Genomic DNA, 18968 nt, shown 5'->3' with positions numbered 1-18968 from the left:
AAACCGAGGCGACAAGGACAGAGGACGCGTGTAAACGCTGAACGAAATGTTTTGCAAGCGGTTTGTTACGAGAGCGTGCGCAGCCACAGTCCCACGCGGACTTCGGCGTCAATTATATCCGCGGAATAACTTAACGGTCCCTTAGAAACGCGTTGAATGGTCTATTCAGCGGTTCGTTGAACGCTCTCCAGTGTTATATAATAAACAGCGTGTTTCGTACGGACATGACGTAAGTTGAAGCTGCGACGTTCGGCACTTCCTTTCTTCCGATCGGTTTACGCACCGACGTTCGCGCTTTCCACCTTCTAATCGAATACGATAAAACGAAAGTGCCAACCAACTATCCTATCTGCTATCGGTTTCACGATCGACCAAACTATCTCGTTTGAGCGAAACGATCAGCGAGAAGCTGTTTTAAAAAAAGCTTTTTTACTCGTAGTCTATACTTAGCCAAACATGTGCTGAAATGCGCCATGAAATCATCCGATTATTATTGTTCCGTGGAACAGCGCGGCAGACAAACGCTTTCATTCTTCGATTTAGCTACAGCGAACGTTCGTTAGCTTAACTCGATGTTTGTTCGTAAGATGGGAAATAATAAAAAATCCAAGTTTCCTTAAGTCGCAGGCCGTAACTCCCTCGGCAATGTTACTTTCTTTTTCGGCGATAGAAGCGAACGTTCGACTGTTCGATATGGCGGAGACGAGGGGAAGACGGAAGCGATGATCGACGAAACGATGGAAGAACGGCGATTACGAGCTCGTTAACCGAGCGCGATAACCCTGTCGCGTGAATCTAGCGCCGCGCGTCCTAACGGACGTAACGTTCGAAATCGACCGTAGTTTCAAGGGCAGGACCTTGCGTCAAGTTGCGCCGATGTCAACGTCCGCGCCACGCGTCTTTCGTTTCGCGTACATTTCGATAGGAATTTCATCGCGTCTTACGGTGGAAAATTCGGAGCGACGAGCGAGAAGGCACGACGACGAAGATTCGCGAATAAAAACTGTCGGAACGAAGGCAGCGATTTTCATAGCGGTCAACGATTCTCGGAACGATCGTTCGGCCGAGGGGAAAAAATAACGGAGCATAAAAGCGCGCGTAAAACGCTTTCGCCGGTGCGCGATAATTCGGTCTGCGAAACAATATCGTTTTTATCGTTCGTGCCTGGTAATAATATTTATTTCCAAGGCGCGTTCAGTTTTTCCGGAATGCGTCGGCAAGTCCGAGAAACGGCAACCGGTGGTCCGGCGACGAGCAAACGATCGAGTAGTGGCGTTTGTTCGCCATTCTCCCGACAAGCATCGGTTTCGAACGCCAAGCAGAGACGAAAAATCGTACATAGAGGAAACCCGTATTTCGCTATGGGATGGCGAGAAACACGGCCTCTTTCCAGGACTCTGACGGAAGGGCGAAAGCGACGACGAAAGCTGGACGATCGGAAGGCGCCTGGCTGGATGGCGCGCGATCGACTGAAAAAAAGAGGAAGAAAGAGAGAAAGAGAGAGAGAGAGGCGATGAAAGGGAGAAGGAAGAGACGCGAGACAAACTAGAGAAGGCGAAAAGACGATAGAAGGAACGCGCGTATTCCAAGCGTATATGCTTTGCTGGGTTTCCACGAGCGAAGAATATGACGGCGGTGACGTCAGTCTGAATATTTGAAGGGGGCGAGACTTCAAAAGAACACGTGTTACCGTGCTAGGACGCCGTTTAAATAATGCAAAGTCAACTTACTCTCCTCTCGTCCCACTCTACGCGTCTTTCTTTCTCTCTGTGTCTTTCATTGCCTTCTCTTTTTGCTCGTTGCCGTTCTCTCCCTTTGCCCATCCCTCGCACACCTTCTTCCAACTTTCTCGCTCCTTGCTTCGCCATCTTCGTCTTCGTTTCGTCTTCACCGTCTCCGTCAGCGTCGCCGTCGGTCCTCCCCCGTTCTACACTCCAGCCGGTCCGTGCCACTCACCGCTCCCATTCTCTCTCGTTCTTTCACTGTACGTCTCGACGCGACGATTCGCCGGACCGTCCCTGTCTAACACGGTGTCGGTGTTCCTCTATCACGGACGCGTCATATCTCTTTTCCACCTTCTCCGTTTCCTTCTTCTTCTTCTTCTTCTACTTCTTCTTCTTCTTCTTCTTCTTGTACTACGTGTTCTCTTTCTGGCGTAAGAGCGCGTCTCTTCGACGCTCGAGTCCGAACTTTGTAACGATCGATGTGCCACCCTGGCGTATGTACCGAGCGCGATGAAACGTTAATGCAGCGAGGATCGGCCGTTCGTGCTAGGAATTTCGGATTTCCCTGCAACTCGTGCGTCGTCGAGCAATCGACGATCCATGGCCACTACTGTTACAAATTAACGGAACCCAACTTTCCTAACTCGATTCTCCTTTTTCTTGGTTAAAGCTCCGCCTGTATCGCCGCTGCTTCTCACGCTGCTTCCAACAAACGACCAGCAAAGATTTCCAATTCGATTACACCCTTTCTACCGCTGCTTTCGTAAAGGGGCCGTAATTTTCAGCGTAAGCAAATGCCGACCGTTCAAAAGGAAACGTTGGACCGGGCTGAAAAATCGACCGATCGATCGGAGCCGAGGAAACGGATCGGCGAACGTTAAACATTTGGCGAATGCCATGTAACGGGATCAAATGGCAAAACGCGATACTCTGAGAGCTACCGGTCGTATACGTATAATCGGATCGGCGAAACAACGTCGCGAGAGAATATCGGAGAGAGGAGCGCGAGAATAAGAAAGAAGGTGAAGAAGAAGAAGAAGAAGAAGAAGAAGAAGAAGAAGAAGAAGAAGAAGAAGAAAGATTAGAAGAAGGCGAAACGGCGTAAGGCGAGCCGTGGAAAGCATTCGGAGGGGGGAGGAGGGACGGGTAGCGCAGGGCAGGGCAGGGCAGAAGAGGGCAGGGACGGGGGGCGGAAGGAGCGAGAGGGGGGGTGGGATTGGCGGAGGAATGGGATGGAATAAAATGGGGTGGAGTGGCGGAGGAGAAGGAGGAGCAGGAGGAACAGGAGGAGGAGGAGACGATGAATGAGTCGTGTGTGCAGTCGATGCGATGCACGTGCAGGTGCATCGAGAGTGGGGCGGCAGGAATTCGCGCTGTCGCACCCGCGCATTTACCCCACCTCCGCGTCGCAGGGCGCAGGATTATGGAACCACCCCTGTGTACGAGGCCCTCTGTTTTTAGTCCCGGTTTTTTTCACCGATTGGCCACCCGTCGTGCAGCCGGCGGTGCGCCGTTCGTGGACCGAATTCGCGTGGGCGTTCGTTGGCCGCTCGAAACCATTCCGTTCGGTTCCCTAGCGCGCGGACGATTTGCCAACCAACGAGGGACTGGACCGCGTTCCTCCAGGCTGCTGTCGCCGTCCGCGCGAAACAAAAGATGCGCAGCCGATGATTATCGATCAGCCGGTGAGAAATCATGCCACCGATATTAAACTTCTAAATTACCATTGCCACTGCTCATGCCGCGCGTTCCAACGCCAAATCTCGTTAATCGTCGTCCGGTCGCGATATTAAAAATTTCCTCTGCCGCCAGCACACTTTCGTCCGGCAGTGGGAACGCGGCAAACGGATTGATCCGCGAGATGAAACTTCTCCCGGCAGAGACTCGCGAGTACTTTACCTGCCGTTGGTAAGAAGCTCGTGTGCCACGCGACCGTGTCAACCGTGTACGTACGTGGGTTTTACACGTGTACTTGCACGTTTTACGCGCTACGTGGCGAACGCCGCACAGCGCCGCTTTATGCTCCACGACCGAATACATCAACCTCCTGCTGCATCGTCATCGCCGCTGCCTCATCCGCCACCCCCGGGGTCTCTGTCGCTTCTTCTCGCTCTCTCTCTTCGTCTACTTTTCCCAGTTCCTGTCTACGATCAGCTCTCACCTTCGCCAGCGTCTCTATCAACCACCTACGTGTCCCTTTCCTTTTCGTTCGAGGTCTCGCGTGAACGTAACAGACAGACTCGCTTCGAGCATTCGTCGAGGACAAACGATCTCTGCCGCCAAATCGAAACGCGTTTTGACAATGAATAAAGCGACGACGACTTTGCTCGCAGCGATCGAAAACGCGTTTTCCGAAACGTTTGTTCGCGCGAAACAAGTTTTCACGCAATTATCAGTATCTTCTGACGCCTTTCCGCTACTCCGGCCCTCCTTCATCGTCTCTCGCTCTCGCACTCGCGGCTTCCTTGCAGTCGCCTCGTCTAGCCCCGCTGCTATCCTCGCGCTCTCGCTTCTCACCCAACGTCTCATCCTCCGACGTCGTCTCTTTCTCGCGCCCCAGCTACTGCACTTCTACCACTACGCTGCAAGCTAACAGCGTGGCAGTCGGGTCGTCCCTCCTTCACCGCCGACTCTTCGCGCGCCTACTTCCTTCACCCCTTCTTACCCTGCTTTCCTTCTCTTTCCTACCCCGATGATCCTGGCTCTCTAGCCGGCACACTCTCGCGAACCTACTTTGCCTCGTACTTTATCTTTATCCGTTTTCCACCCCCTCGTTCAGCCTCGGCTCGGCCCGCTCTCATCCTCCCTCGCCAGCGCGCACGTCATTCCGCATTATTTTCATTTTATCGTCAGCAATCTTGGTTAATGCAATACCCTCCATCGTCCGGGAACCTTTTTTTTTTTTTTTTATTTTCTAGCTGAATATTCTAACGCGTTACCGGCTCTCGTGGAAAGTCAGTTGGTGGGGGAAGGATAGGACGAGGTCGACGCGCGTCGGTCCGATCGCGTCTCCAGAGAATTTCCAGTTCGACCTTGCCGTACCGCGTTTCCATCGGCGTTGAAGGTGCAAGGAACCACGAGGAGCGTGCAAGAAACGACGACGAAAGTGGTCGACGGGACACGTTCGGTGAAGCGGCCCGATCGACTTTCGTCTTCGATCGAGCGTAGGTTTGCTCGCGGCCAACCGATTCCGCAGCTCGTTGTATCGCGCAACATAGCGCGTCGTGTCACGTCACGCCGCATACCATAGCACAGCACTGCACGGCCATTCTATCGACTTTGTTTCCGCGAGTCAGCACACCGCGTGTACCCGGCCAAGACGTTGCTACGTATCGATCGCCGGATTAATTTGTAGTCCAGACAATGGGCCGCCATCTCTACAGTTCTAGCCGATATACGCGACAGACACGGAGCATTACGTGGTTTCGTTTACGCTGCACCGGTTCCGCGCTTTCGTCCTGCAAGACGGCGCGAAATTTTCGATCGTCGAAAGGCAGAGCGACAGGTGCGAAAACTCGAAAGAGTCGGCCGACTACTACTCGACGGACGTCGACGATCGACGCGCGGTTTTCTCCTTCGAGACGCAATCTCAACGGTACAATGCAACACGGAATTTTTAACGGCCGGATAGGAATACGAAACGAGGTGCGAGACAATGGGTTTCTCGGGACCGATTCGCTTTTATCTCGACCCGCTATTTTCTTGCAACTCGACTAATCTAGCTTCCGCGAAGAAACTTCCTCCGCTGTTAAACGCTTCCTTCTAACCATCCCGATGTCCTTCGTTATATTCGCTCGACTTTCGAAAATCGATCGCCCGTACCGACGAGTATCCGCTTAACAGTAAAATTACCACACCAGTCAAATTCACCGGTTTCACAATTTTATTATAATATTCCTACTTCGTGCTATATTTTTTTCCGCAATGATGTAACGACTTTCGCGATTACGATTACTAAAAAAATAATATGATGAATTTTATTTTGTTTTCTATGTATTCAAACGGAAAATAATTTTGTATCGAGGCTACTTATACCGAAATGACTGGTATTCGTCGAGGTGTGAAAGGGTCCTGCAATCCGTTTAACGAACCCCAATTAACCAGTTTCCTCGTTTTGTACAACTTCCCACGCGTTTTTACAATTTTTATTGCGTATCATTTAATATGACGATATCAGTTGTCAGGAAAATTCCCGATCGATCGCTAGATCGCTCGATGCTAACGCTAGAAATACCACATCGGTCAAATTGACTGCCTTTACAATTTTATTTTAAAATTCCTACTTCATGTTATATTTTTTTTTACTTTCGCAACGATAACTAAAAGAATAGTATGATGAATTTTATTTTGCTTTCTATGTATTCAAACTGAAAATAATTTTGTATCGAAGCTACTTATACCAATCTCAGTCAAAATGATTGGTATTCGTCGAAGTGTAAAAGGGTTCTGCAATCTGTTTAACGAACCCCAATTAACCAGTTTCCTCGTTTTGTACAACTTCCCACGCGTTTTTACAATTTTTATTGCGTATCATTTAATATGATGATAGTAGTTATCAGGAAAATTCCCGATCGATCGCTATATCACTCGATGTTAGCGCTAGAAATACCACACCGGTCAAATTGACTGCCTTTACAATTTTAATTGAAAATTCCTACTTCATGTTATATTTTTTTTTACTTTCGCAACGATAACTAAAAGAATAGTATGATGAATTTTATTTTGCTTTCTATGTATTCAAACTGAAAATAATTTTGTATCGAAGCTACTTATACCAATCTCAGTCAAAATGATTGGTATTCGTCGAAGTGTAAAAGGGTTCTGCAATCTGTTTAACGAACCCCAATTAACCAGTTTCCTCGTTTTGTACAACTTCCCACGAGTTTTTACAATTTTTATTGTGTATCATTTAATATGACGATATCAGTTGTCAGGAAAATTCCCGATCGATCGCTAGATCGCTCGATGCTAACGCTAGAAATACCACATCGGTCAAATTGACTGCCTTTACAATTTTATTTTAAAATTCCTACTTCATGTTATATTTTTTTTTACTTTCGCAACGATAACTAAAAGAATAGTATGATGAATTTTATTTTGCTTTTTATGTATTCAAACTGAAAATAATTTTGTATCGAAGCTACTTATACCAATACCAGTCAAAATGATTGGTATTCGTCGAAGTGTAAAAGGGTTCTGCAATCTGTTTAACGAACCCCAATTAACCAGTTTCCTCGTTTTGTACAACTTCCCACGCGTTTTTACAATTTTTATTGCGTATCATTTAATATGACGATATCAGTTGTCAGGAAAATTCCCGATCGATCGCTAGATCGCTAACGCTAGAAATACCATAGCAGTCAAAACGACTGGTCCCACAATTTTGTAAACGTGTGAAGCCTCGTTTAAGGATGATGGTGCCAGCTGGATTAAAACACGAAAAATGTGCTACGAAATAAATCAATAAATATACAAATATTCTATTAGTTTCTAAAGACCATTTTGACTGCTTTCGGTAGAAATAGCTGCGTGTTAACTATCGGTAATTCCAGTGTTAATCTCTTACGGATCATCCTTTCAAGGAAATTCACGGTTATTTGAGAAAATCGGTGAACGACCTGTACAGCCAATCTGCCTAAATATCTTTCGCATGGAACCGGAGTTGCGTTGGAGCAACGAGGGAGCGGCGATCGTACAAATCGGATCGAATGAATCATATTCGCTGCAAGTATCGCGACGTGAGTCATCGACGTAAATGAGATTATATTCTACCTCCTATTAGTGTAACGCTCGGCATTAACCGACTCGCCACGCCGTTCCGACAAACAAATTTGAGCGCGTGACTCAGCCAGCTCCTATGTAATATGTACAAATATACGCGCGTAAGAGATTCACGCGCGTTTCTCCAAACTCCTTTGATCGATTCGCAAGAGCAAAAGCACGATCGAACGTCGCTGGCTGTTGCTTCGTATAAACGTACGTTGGCAAGCGGAATACGTCGGTGTTTAGCCGAATTTTCCAGCCTGTCGTTGGTTCTGCGTTAGATTCGAAAGGACGAACGAAGAAGATAAAGACAACAGCAGGCGAAAATACAAGAAACAAAATATGACGGGACGACAAAGGGAAAGGAAAGAAAAGAAGAGAAAGCGTAGGCTGCGGCAATCCGAGTAACACCGGTGGTGGAATCGACGCGTAAGCGTAGCGAGTTTCGAGGGAGCGGATTTAAACGCTGCTCGGCGATTCAACGTTCGAGGCATTGAAGCGTAAAACAAGCGGTAGGATGCGCGACGCCGGCAGAAGAGGGAGGAAAACTCGACGAAACGTCGCTCGGCTTTCGTGTCAGAATTAAACGGGCGTCATCGCCGCGTGTCTTATTTCTATAGGTCGCGCGTGCCTATTATACGCGATCGAGGGTTTTTTTCGGTTGCACGTCGACGCCGCTGAAAACTCGGATGTGCAGCAACGAACAGCGATCGTTTTATTGGCTAGAGAGGAGGATAGGACGAACGGGACGCGAAGAGAGCAGGACGAACAGAAACAGGCGAGGAGAGACAGAGAGAGAGAGAGAGACAGAGGGAGGGGGGAGAGGGAATGTAATCGAATATCCTAGAATTTAATTCTATCGGTTCGTCCCGCGCGTTCGACTTTCATATCGCGCTTTTTTGCGACAGTCATTAAATCTAATTTATCGCGACGCCCGCGTCGCGTTTCAGGGATGTTGTACCGGCCGAAACGAGGGAGGCTGGATTTCCACGATTCGATTCAAATCGAAAGACCCACTCTCTCCTCTCTCTCTCTCTCTCTCTTCTCTCTCGCCCTCGTCCACCACCGTTTCCGTTCTTTCGCGAGACGCCACGAGTTTCCCCTCTGCGTATCCGCGCGCGCCTGTCTTGCCCCGCCGTTTCCCTCCTTTCGATTCGCCGCCGAGTAAAACTTAAAAGCGAGGTGTAGCAGTGTTAGTTGTAGTAATTGTGGTGATAGTGCTACTTGCTGATGTAGATAACGCTGGGAGGAACCGCTGCTTTTCTTTCTAATTAGATGCCGTGGAAAGAAAAATCGAAACTACAGTCGTCGGGATTTGAACTCGGGTCCCGTTCGTTCGTAACCTAAGGCGCTAACCACTGCGCTACCGTCGACCCACCCTAGTTGGTGTCGAATGCATCGAAAAACGTTTGCCACGGGCCGGCGAGTAAAAAATGCAAGAAAAAAGGAGTCTCGCAAAGACGAGACACGATCGATCGATGATCGAGCGGAAGCGGAGGAGCCGGAATGTCCGGGCCCGAGTGGCGTTGCGCGGCAGATAACGACGAGAGGTTATAAATCTGCTTCCGGTCGGAATCGGGAGCGAAGCAATCTGCGGAATGGTCCGGTCATCCGTCCATCAAGTCACGCGTACCGCGACGTACAGTCTACGTATTAATATATCTGCGGGCCGGAGCGGAGATTCGCGCGCGCATGCCGCTCAACACACACGCACTCGCGTCGGCTAGGGACGCGCGCCTCCGTCGCAGTCGACGCTGCTTCGGTCGGACCGCGTTGCGGCTGTATCGTGTGTCGTGTATCGTGTATCGTGCACCGTGCATCGTGCGTCGTGTATCGTGTATCGCGTACGATGTATAGTGGACGATACGAATATCGTACGGGGCATAGGGCGGTGCACGGTGCACGGTGCGCGGTATACATCGCAGCGTACGTCGCTGATGCCCGACGCGCGATGCACGGTGAACCACGATGCACGATGCACGATGCGCGGGACGCCACCATCCCTTTCCCTCTCTCTCTCTTTCTCGCACTGGTTCTCCTCTGTTTCCAGTGTTTCCTCGTCGCCCGCCGCTTCGTATATTTATGCGCGTTTCGATGGGAAAAGGCAGCGCGCAACTCGGACGCGACGCAAGATAATTTCTGATTTACCGCGGCTTCGTCGGAGCTGTCGCCTGCCGTACATAGCGCCACCAGATCCATCCTGCGTCGCATTTTCAAAATGGAAACGTTCGTTTCTACCCTCCCTTTCAGCCCCTCCGCCCATTCGGACCCGGTCTACTTGCTCACCCTTTCCTCCGACGCTTATCGCCGCTGGCTAACAACCGCAAAGCTGCTCCCCTTTCCGTTTTCCGACGAATTGCTTTCGCCTCGGAATCGCCAATCCTTCGAATCGTCAGACGTCGCGATTCGGTGGTCGCGCGTCGCTGCAACGTCGCGCCACGTTTCCAGTAGGAAGACGTCCGTACGCGGCAAGGTTCTTCCGACGAGTTTTGCGTCCAGATAAACCATTCGTTCTTGCGCCGTGTCTAACGTTCCACCTTGTTATTACGCGAGACTCCTTAGGAGAATTTGCAGCTTGCGGTTGGCGGCCACGGACAGGCGTCGCGGCTCAATCTTTCACCTCGGTTTTTCGCGCATAGTCGCTGGCGATTACGCGTTTCGACGTTACTTTACGTCCGTATTTTGCTTCTCGCTTAATCTCGCTTTAATTGTCCTATCGAAGCACCCATCTTTCAGCAAGTAAATTAGGTTAATTCGGTGAATTAAACAAGACCCCGGATTGTAATCTGGCGATCTATCGAGTCGGCGACTAAGCGAATGCGGGTTTTGTCAGTATCGCCTAATGACAAAATCCGCAATCACTTAGTTGCCAAGCCAATGTTTCTCAAAAACATCGCCAATTTTTTCCTCCTGTTGAAGACACGCGTCGCCGACGAACACGTGGAAAATTCGCGGAAACTCAACGGTTTCGGACGACGTCGCCGATTTGGCGAAACGTAAGGGAACGAAACGAGAGGGGAAACCGATCGACCGAGCAACGAAGCTAAGCGAGAAGGCAGCAACGAGGGGACGAAATAGCAACGGGAAAGGACGGGAAGAGGCAAAGTTAAGTGTATGCGGTTCGGTTAGCCTGAGATTACGTTCCAAGTATTGCCATTATACCGAGAGTTTCCTAGGAAGGCAATTTTTGAAATATTTCAAACACATAGCATTATGCCGTCCCTTATTATAAAACAGTGTGTGCGGATGGATGCTACGTAACACAGAACCGACAACGAGTCGAGTCGGCTACTACGCTTCCACTCTGTCCGTTTCAACTCGTCCGAGTTTGCAGTCTGTTCGACTGCGTCCCGGTTTCCCTTCATCGGCCTCGCCTCTTTCTTCCTTTCGTCGAGATCGCACGACGAAATTATAACCGTTGGTCACGCACCAAGGTACCTACCAATTTCTTCAGGTTCATCGTTGCCGCTTTGCCAACCGCCATCGCCAGAAGCTAGCGAGGACAGGACCATCGTGGAATTTCCGTATCGCGGAGAAGTTGGCGCGCAGGTATCGAGAAAAGGCGAACCAAAGTACCTGAACGTCAGTTTCGTACGACGCGTGTTCGATTTTACGGACGGTTATGCGACAGGACGCGCGTCGGGTTTGGAATTGGACGGACAGCGAAAGGGGCGACTTAAGATGAAAGCGGCGATAGACGAAAACTCTCGATCACTTTTTGACGGGCGGCGTAATCGAGTAGGCGAGAGCGCAGACGGTGAACGCGCGTCGGGGATGGTGCGGCTTTTTTTCTCCACGTTTCGAAGAAGGGGTCGCATTTTAATACATCAAACTTTTCAATTTTGCCGCGGCTCGTATCGCGCGCCACTCTCTGCCCGTCGAAATGACGCTCCTGATATATCGCTTAGCTAGGCCGTTACGCGTTCATCAACGCGGAATCGATACGCGTGCGTACACGTGTACGCGCGTAGACGGTGTCCGCTGCGAAGGTAGACGCGGACGTTGTCGCAGCGCGCGCCGCACGCCCGCGAAAACACAATCAAGACCGTACGGCAAAAACACTAATTTAAACGGAACGAAGGAAATATGTAGTCGCATCCGTTGCGTATCAGGATGAATGGCGCTTGCCCGGTTACTACACGATTCACGATTCACGATTTACCGTTCTGCCACTTTTTTTCCCCACCCATCTTCTCCCTCGTCCTCTCTTTCCGTCGTTCTCTTCGCCTATCCGTCCGTGCGTCTCTCCGTCTCTCGACGCGACAGCGATCGCTCTAACTCGCTCTTACGAACCGCGTACAACGGACGACGCGAAGAGAAAGAGGAGGGGCGAAGCGGTTATTGCCAAAAAGGATAACGCGAGCAAAGATTAAATTTTTTCCAGCCCGACTTTTCAGCCTTCACCGACCGCGTGATCGTAGTTTGCTGCTTTTCCACGTCGTGTACGCGTTTCTGCCGTCCGTTGCCACGCGTTCCGTGCTTCTTGCCGCGGTAAGCGATAACTCGGGTCGGACGATCGCCCAGCGAAATTCCAACGAAAGATCGGATTGCCTCGTATCGCGGTGCGGTACGCGCACGCTGCCGCCGGCGAATTTCCAACCGATCGGCCAGAGTTAAAAGACAATTTATATTTAAATTTCGTTTCATTAAAGCTCTTAATCCGAAGGAAATCCAGCTGCAACGCTGAGAACGATCCTTTGCGGCGACTAAATCTTTAATAATCCATCCTTGAGTGGCGCGCTTCTCGCCAGGGAGTATTTTTCACCATGTTATATACATCGTTGGTTGGCAAGGCAAGTGCAGACACGCGCGCGCTCGCCCATACACAACCACACAGATCGTTCGTACGTACGAGAACTGGAGGAAAAGGTAAGCAGGTGTTGGTTTTATCGCGTGTAATTTTCCATGGTCGGTCGTGAACGACCCTTGGACGGATTTTCACGCAGGCCGCGCGCTCTTGTTGCAAACGCACGCATCTCCTATTAGGCGAACCCGCATCAATTAGGCATTTTAATCGGAGAGGCTTCGCGCCGGTATCGCGGAACAGTCGCGATACACTAGCGTATTACGATACGAGCAGGCATGCCCGGAGAATTGGAACGTGGTTGCGTTAACATAATGGAATTCCGCGGAATGTTATAGCCATTATACATAGCCGATTGCGTCACCACACCGATATACGTATAGCCACGATAGAAAAATAATACTCGGCCTCAATTTTCCGCTGTGCTCGACAAACCACGAATCTCCGTCGAAATTTACCGACCATTTTTTTTCCTTCTCTCTATCATCGATCCGTCTGTATTTTCTCGCCAATCGATCGACAAATCGTTGCTTCTTACGGCTTTCGCACACTATCGATTGTAACTACCTGCTTTTACGATATTCCGATTTATTTGTTCGTCGTCGAACGAGGTAAAAATCTGTTTAACGCGTTGACTGCCACGCGTGTTTTCGACGAAATCTCCTTCGGGCCACGCGTGCCGCGGTACCAAGCGCTCTCTGATTGCTACTCCCATGGATATTTTAGTAATCAAAATTTTCGACAGACTGAAAAGGAAGTATGAAAAAATATTCACGCCTCGAGAACCCGTTGTTATCGATGAAACGTTGATTCCATGGCGCGGAAGACTCATCTTCGAACAATATATAGCAAACAAAGCACACAAATACGCGATCAAATTATTCAAATTATGCTCAAACACGGCATATACGTGGGCAATGAAAATTTATTCTGGTAGATCAGCTGACGGTGTTAGAGAAACAGCATTGGCACACGATGTACGTCTACAGCTTGCAGAGAAACTTTTCTACCAAGGACGAACATTATACACTGATCATTTTTACACGAGCTATGAATTAGCGATATTATGACTAAACCGCGAGACGCACGTAGTGGCAACACTTAGGAATAACAAAAATTCCTCCCGAAAGATATTCTTCGTTGCGAACTAAGTAAAGGGCAGATGGTATCCGAAGAAGATGATAACGGGATCGTCGTACTCAAATGGAGAGATACACGGGATGTGAGAATTTTATCGACAAAACAGGCTGCCATCGTGGTACCAAGTAGAAAAAAATCGTAGCATTCGTGCTGTTTCTCCAAGCCAACAGACATTTGCAACGTTAAAACCACTAGCTGTTGTTGAATATAACGAAGGAAAGTGTGGTATAGATTATTCCGACCAAATGGTTTCTTATGCCACCACAATTAGAGAAGGAATCAAATGGTACGGAAAACTTGGCATTCGACTCCTTCTGGCAATTTCTGTTGTAAACGCTTCGACGGGTTACAAAATTGCAACGAGGAAGGATATAAATATTAGAATATTTAGAGAATCGTTAGCTGCAAAATTATTAGGGTTGTCTGAGAATACAAAAAATCCTTGTCTTCCACGCGGTCAGCACAGTATCGTCGTTGGGAAAAATGATTCCGGAAGAAGCATTAGACGCGCGTGCAAATTACGTTATGCAAATAAAAGACGTCGAATGGACGGAACAAAGACACGAGAGAATTTAAAGAAAACAACAACTTATTGTCCAAATTGTCTCGACCAACCTCACCTATGTATAGAATGCTTTAAAGTTTTACATTCTAAATAATTTCTTCAATAAACCATTTTCGTATTACTTTCGTAACAATTCGATAGCTTCGTTATTTTCTCTGGAATATCTTATCAAACACCTACGACGATCCTCCGCAAATAGTCAAATAAGCGCCACCCGAATACGATCCTACCGGAAACTTTGCCGTCACCCGAACACGAGTGTCGTGGCAGTCAACGCGTTAACACGTTACATCGATAGGAGGTTGAGGTCGGATGGATGGCAAAGATCGATGAAGACGAGCGATTTCACGATCGTGGAAGTTTGCGAAAGGTGGTGGAACGCGGACCTGAACGTTGGAAGCGCGTGGCAGGGTAGACGACACGGACGAGTGGCGAAACGAAGCGCGGCCACTAGCTGTTCGTTTAATAACTTGCGCCGGTGGCGAACGATAAATAATGCAGGAGACACCGTCGTCCCGATGTAATTAACGAGAACAGTCGATACCCGGTGTGTGTCACGTATGCGCGAACGAGCGCGTAGTCAATATTTGTCATTCGTTTTAACAAAAAGAACGTTACAAAACGGTCGAATGCTCCGCGTCCAAATATTGACTATGCTCATTGACGTTCATTGATACTCTCAATTAGTGCACACTGTCGAAGCCGATCGCCGGGTAATTGGACCTCTCCGGCAAAGGCTCGGTCTTCCCGTTAGACGACGTTTCCGGTAAAAACATTCGGCCGTTCGTAATTGGCAGCTTCGTCGACCCTAACCTGCGCGATTCTTCGCTGTGTAGCTGTTGGTCTGTCGAAACTCTGCGGACCAGCATCCTCCAATTATAAACAGGACGCCTTTTCCTCGGGACTTTGTCCAGTCGGCAAACTCGTCGACTGTCGTTTTTCCAAAGTCGTTTCTCGCGAATTCGCTGGAATGCAGGCTGCCACGCGTGCCGACAGTGAGGAAACTTCGCCGCTAAAGCGGCGACCGCCGCGAATCTCGTTAACGTGGCAAAACCTAATTAACAACTTTCAAAAACGCTTTCACGTCCCATCGATTTTTTCCCTGGCCCCCCTCCTCTGTCAACCCTCGTTTCGAAGATTCGCGCGGAACGTCGCGCGTTCCCTGCAACGTCCCGATCGGGCGTCGATAAAACGGTTCGATCGCGCTCGATAAAATGCCCGTTGTGGACGCTCGTGTGCGTCGAGTTTTCGCGCGCTCGCGTTCGACGCGATTCGGCTGCGTACGCGAACGTAAACGATCGTCGTGAACGACACGGTGTCTACGATAGTGGAACGTCGTGTCGTGTCGACGACCGTGGAAGCGTTGCGTCGCGAAAGACGAGGAAATAGTAGGAAAGGAAAAATAGCGGAAAAATCGTGCTCACTCACCCTTTCCTCCTCGCGAATCATCTCGGCGATGCCAGGCTTTATCTCGAGATCGTCCCCGGGAGTCGGTTGACCGGCAGCGCCTTGCTGATGGTGTTGCTGCTGCTGTTGCTGCTGCTGTTGTTGCTGTTGTTGTTGTTGCTGCTGAACGGAGAGCTGTTGGCCGTGTACGGTCAGGTGGTTGACGGAGGCGTGGGGACCGGAAGTCACGTGGCCAGGCACGTGGTGTGCGGATATCGAGTGCGAGCTCTGCTGGCCGGGCTGAGGGGGCGGCGGTGGCGGTGGCGGCAGGGGCAGCGATACCGGAAGTTCCTGGAGGTTGATCTGCGGCGTGACAGAGACGTTGGGAGTTCCGGGAGATCCGAGGGATCGCGGAGTCGAGCTGCTGGGCAACATGCCGTGAATGTCAGGTGGTACGATCACGCCTCCGCCGCCTTGGCTCGGATCTTGATCATCGGGGATGCTTCCGGAGGCGACCCGGTCTGGGCTGCAGGCCGGCGGCGGCGATCTCTCGTCCGACGTTCGACGTCGTTTCTTTCTGTGCATCGCTGCCGCGTTCGCCGCTTCCTCCAAGCTCGATCTCGACGTCAGCTCTTGCTCGTTGTTTACGTCGGCCAGGCCGCGGATCTTGAGACTCTCCGCGACCTTCAACAGCGGCCCGATTTGCTCCTGCGACACGTTTATCTCTCCTTTGTACATGAACTCTACGGCGGCCTTCAGTTCCGGCCATTTGATGTCCTTCATGATGACGATAGGATGCTGGCAAGGATTGTCGAAGAAAAGCGCCTGAAAGTACGGGCTGCAGGCGGATAGCACCATCTTGTGAGCTTTCACGCTGTGTCCGTCGCAGGCCAACGTCACGTCCACGAAGCTCTCGCTCTGTAGCAGCTGATCGAACACGTTGGTCAGATTCGTCTGGTAATTGTTCCACCTGAGGCAAAATTGCTGGGGCGACCCAGCGCCGCTTTGCTGTGTCATGTTTTCCACGAAGGATCTGGTCGTAGCGTCTCGATCGTTTCCTCTTCCGTTTCCGTTCCTCTCCTCCTCCCCTTTCTCCACCTTTTTCTCCTCCGCCTGCACCGCGTCCTCCACCACCGCCACCTCCTCCACCTCCTCCACCTCCTCCTCTTCGTTCTCGCTCTCGTGCTCGTTCTTCTCCACCTCTTCTTTCTTCGCCACTGTCGCTTCCTTCTCCGTCTCCTCTTCTTCTTCCTCCTCCTCCTCCTCCTCCTCCTCCTCCGCCTCCTCTTCGCAACTTTCGGCGCGCTCCTCTACGCCCTTCGCGTCTCTTTCCTCCGTTTTTCGATCAACGAAACTCTGTTCGTCGATGCTTTTACCGATCGGTGGTCGCGAACGAATCAACAGCTAGACCGCATCTGGAACACACACGTACACAAGCACGCGCGCAAAATTACGCGCGAACCACGCGTCTGTTTTTCTCGTGGGAACGCACGCGTCTGTACGTCAAACGTGCGCTGCCGCCGCGATCTTTCCGTCGAGGATCTCGCGATCGAACATCGCCGTTTTCCTTTCGATTCGTTTCACAGTGTTCTCGGTTTTTCTCACTCTCTCACTCTTTCTCTCTCTCTCTCTCTCTTTCTTCTCTTCTTTCCACCGTCTCTTTCGATCGCGATCACGGACAATCGGAGAGGATCGCGCGTCGCTACGTTCGAACGCGATCCATCGAGCGCATCGTTGCGGAACTCTACGGACCAAAGATTTACGCGTCGCGTCGCGTCGACTCGAACCGAAGAAACGGCTGGCGTGCGCCAGCGCGCGCGTGCACGCGCGCGACTTTCGAAAACAGGGTGACCGTAACGAGTTCCCGCGCGCGCGCGCCACCCAACGAACTCGGCTTAACGTTTCTCGCGTTTACTTCGTTCCGAGTGTCCACTTCCCTCCCCTTTATCGACGGACGTACGGTAGCACGCGGCTGTCCTTCGTATTTCGGTTGACAGGTCGTCCCGGCCGGAAGATCGCGATGACAAGAAGAGTACGCAGCAGCGTTGCGATTCCAAGCACCGGTCTCGCGTACTTAATATTTTCTACCAAGTCTCACCGAGTACACACCAGAAAGCACTGAAAACAATCGACGAAGTAGCACTCGGCAGCCTCGAGCTCGATCACGATGACTCTCTCTCTCTCTTTCTCTCTCTTTCTCTCTCTCTGTTGAAACGGGGAGGGAAAAACGTGTACGCGCGATAATGCGTGGCCGCGCGCGTTGCGAGGACCGATGGAGCGACACGACGAAGCGCCCACGATCTGCACCCCGTGACGAGCGCGTCGCAACTGAGAGACTCGCGGCGGCGACGGTTCGCTCGAACGGCAGTAGAGAGGTCCGTGAGGCGGCCGAGCGCCGATACCGTGTGTTTGCAGCGGTGCCAGCGCCGACTCGAGGCTCGAGGGGCGAGAGACGATGGACGAGAGACGCGAGACGCGCGGCAGCCACGGGGAGAGTGGCGCGTGGGTGCGACAGAGAGAGAGAGAGAGAGACGAGGGCGAAAAGAGAACGGCCAAGGCGGCTAGTCGGAGCGACAGGGACGACCACCGGCGAAACAAAGAACCATCGAGTGGAGCGGCTGGCGAGCGACGAAGAAGGAAGGCGGCGTCGGCGCGAGCGAAACGGTGACGCGGTGCGACGGAGACCGCGTCGAGACCGCGAAGAGAACGGGTGCGGGTGGAGGAAGCAACGTAGCTCGCGCGTCCTCGCGTTCCCCTCGCTCCGCCGTCGCATCGGCCAATCGGGAGGCTCACCTTCCGATCGGACGCGCCGACAGGCGCCGCCCCCGGAGACCGCCTCATACCGCCTCTCCTTCTTTCTTCCTCGCGCGAGCGGCCTCTCGCTTCTCTCGCCGAGAAGAAGAGAAATTCTGCCGTGGCAGATCGGAGAGGAGGCCCACCGCCGCCGCCGCCGATCGGCCTCCCGAAACTCCGATCCACCGATGACGACGAGAGGAGGTCACGCCGCACCGATGCCGCTGGTGGTGGTGGTCGCTATCGCTATCGCTGCCTCTGCCGCTACCGCCGCCACCGCCACCGCCGCCGCCGCCGCCGCCGCCGCCGCCGTGGCTCGCGTTCCCGTTCCGGTTCGCGTTCGCGCCCGTTCTCGCGGTCCTACCGTGTCCTTCTCTCTTCCCGCATTCTCCTTCTTTCCCCCTCGATAGCCAATGCTCTTCTCTCTTCTTCCTTTGGACGTGTCGCGCGCTCCATGTCGATCGCGACGTGCACGTTCGCGTCGATGGCGTGTGCCGCTACCGATCCTCGCTTTTTCCCACACGTCAGACTCTCTGTGCTTCGTGTTTAGTAGCGGCAACGCGCACGACAAAGGATCGCGATCCAGAGCTGCGGCGATCGCGCGTTTCGCGCCGACATCCTCTGAGACTTAAACGAGTGGATCGCGCGGTCAAGACGTTGCAAAATTCTGCCGCGTCGCTCTCTCGCCCAACGTTTCGCGGTCTCGGTAAACGCTTCGTTGCGAGTTTCCGTGTCGAGCGAACGAGACAGATTGCAATGTTTCGCGTGGATTTCGGTGACGAAGAGGCAATAA

General features: G+C 51.4%; 1 protein-coding gene across 3 annotated transcripts in view; it reads right to left on the bottom strand.

The window, feature by feature from the left end:
- Positions 1-16525, bottom strand: part of LOC117153291 (protein bric-a-brac 2) — a 167993-nt gene extending 151468 nt beyond the window's left edge. For 2 of the 3 annotated variants that reach the window (XM_033327194.2, XM_076617732.1), the window contains exon 1: positions 15425-16525. In XM_033327194.2, coding sequence (XP_033183085.1) covers positions 15425-16399 — 975 coding nt within the window. In that variant the 5' untranslated portion in view covers positions 16400-16525. The remainder of the gene's footprint in view (positions 1-15424) is intronic. The other variant, XM_033327193.2, reaches the window with a different exon arrangement.
- Positions 16526-18968: the final 2443 nt, after the last annotated feature.

Source organism: Bombus vancouverensis, chromosome 1 (genome assembly GCF_051014615.1).
Source record: "Bombus vancouverensis nearcticus chromosome 1, iyBomVanc1_principal, whole genome shotgun sequence".
Taxonomy (NCBI): Eukaryota; Metazoa; Arthropoda; class Insecta; order Hymenoptera; family Apidae; genus Bombus; species Bombus vancouverensis.
Note: the sequence above shows the minus strand (reverse complement) of the source record. Positions and strands in the feature narration are given on the sequence as shown.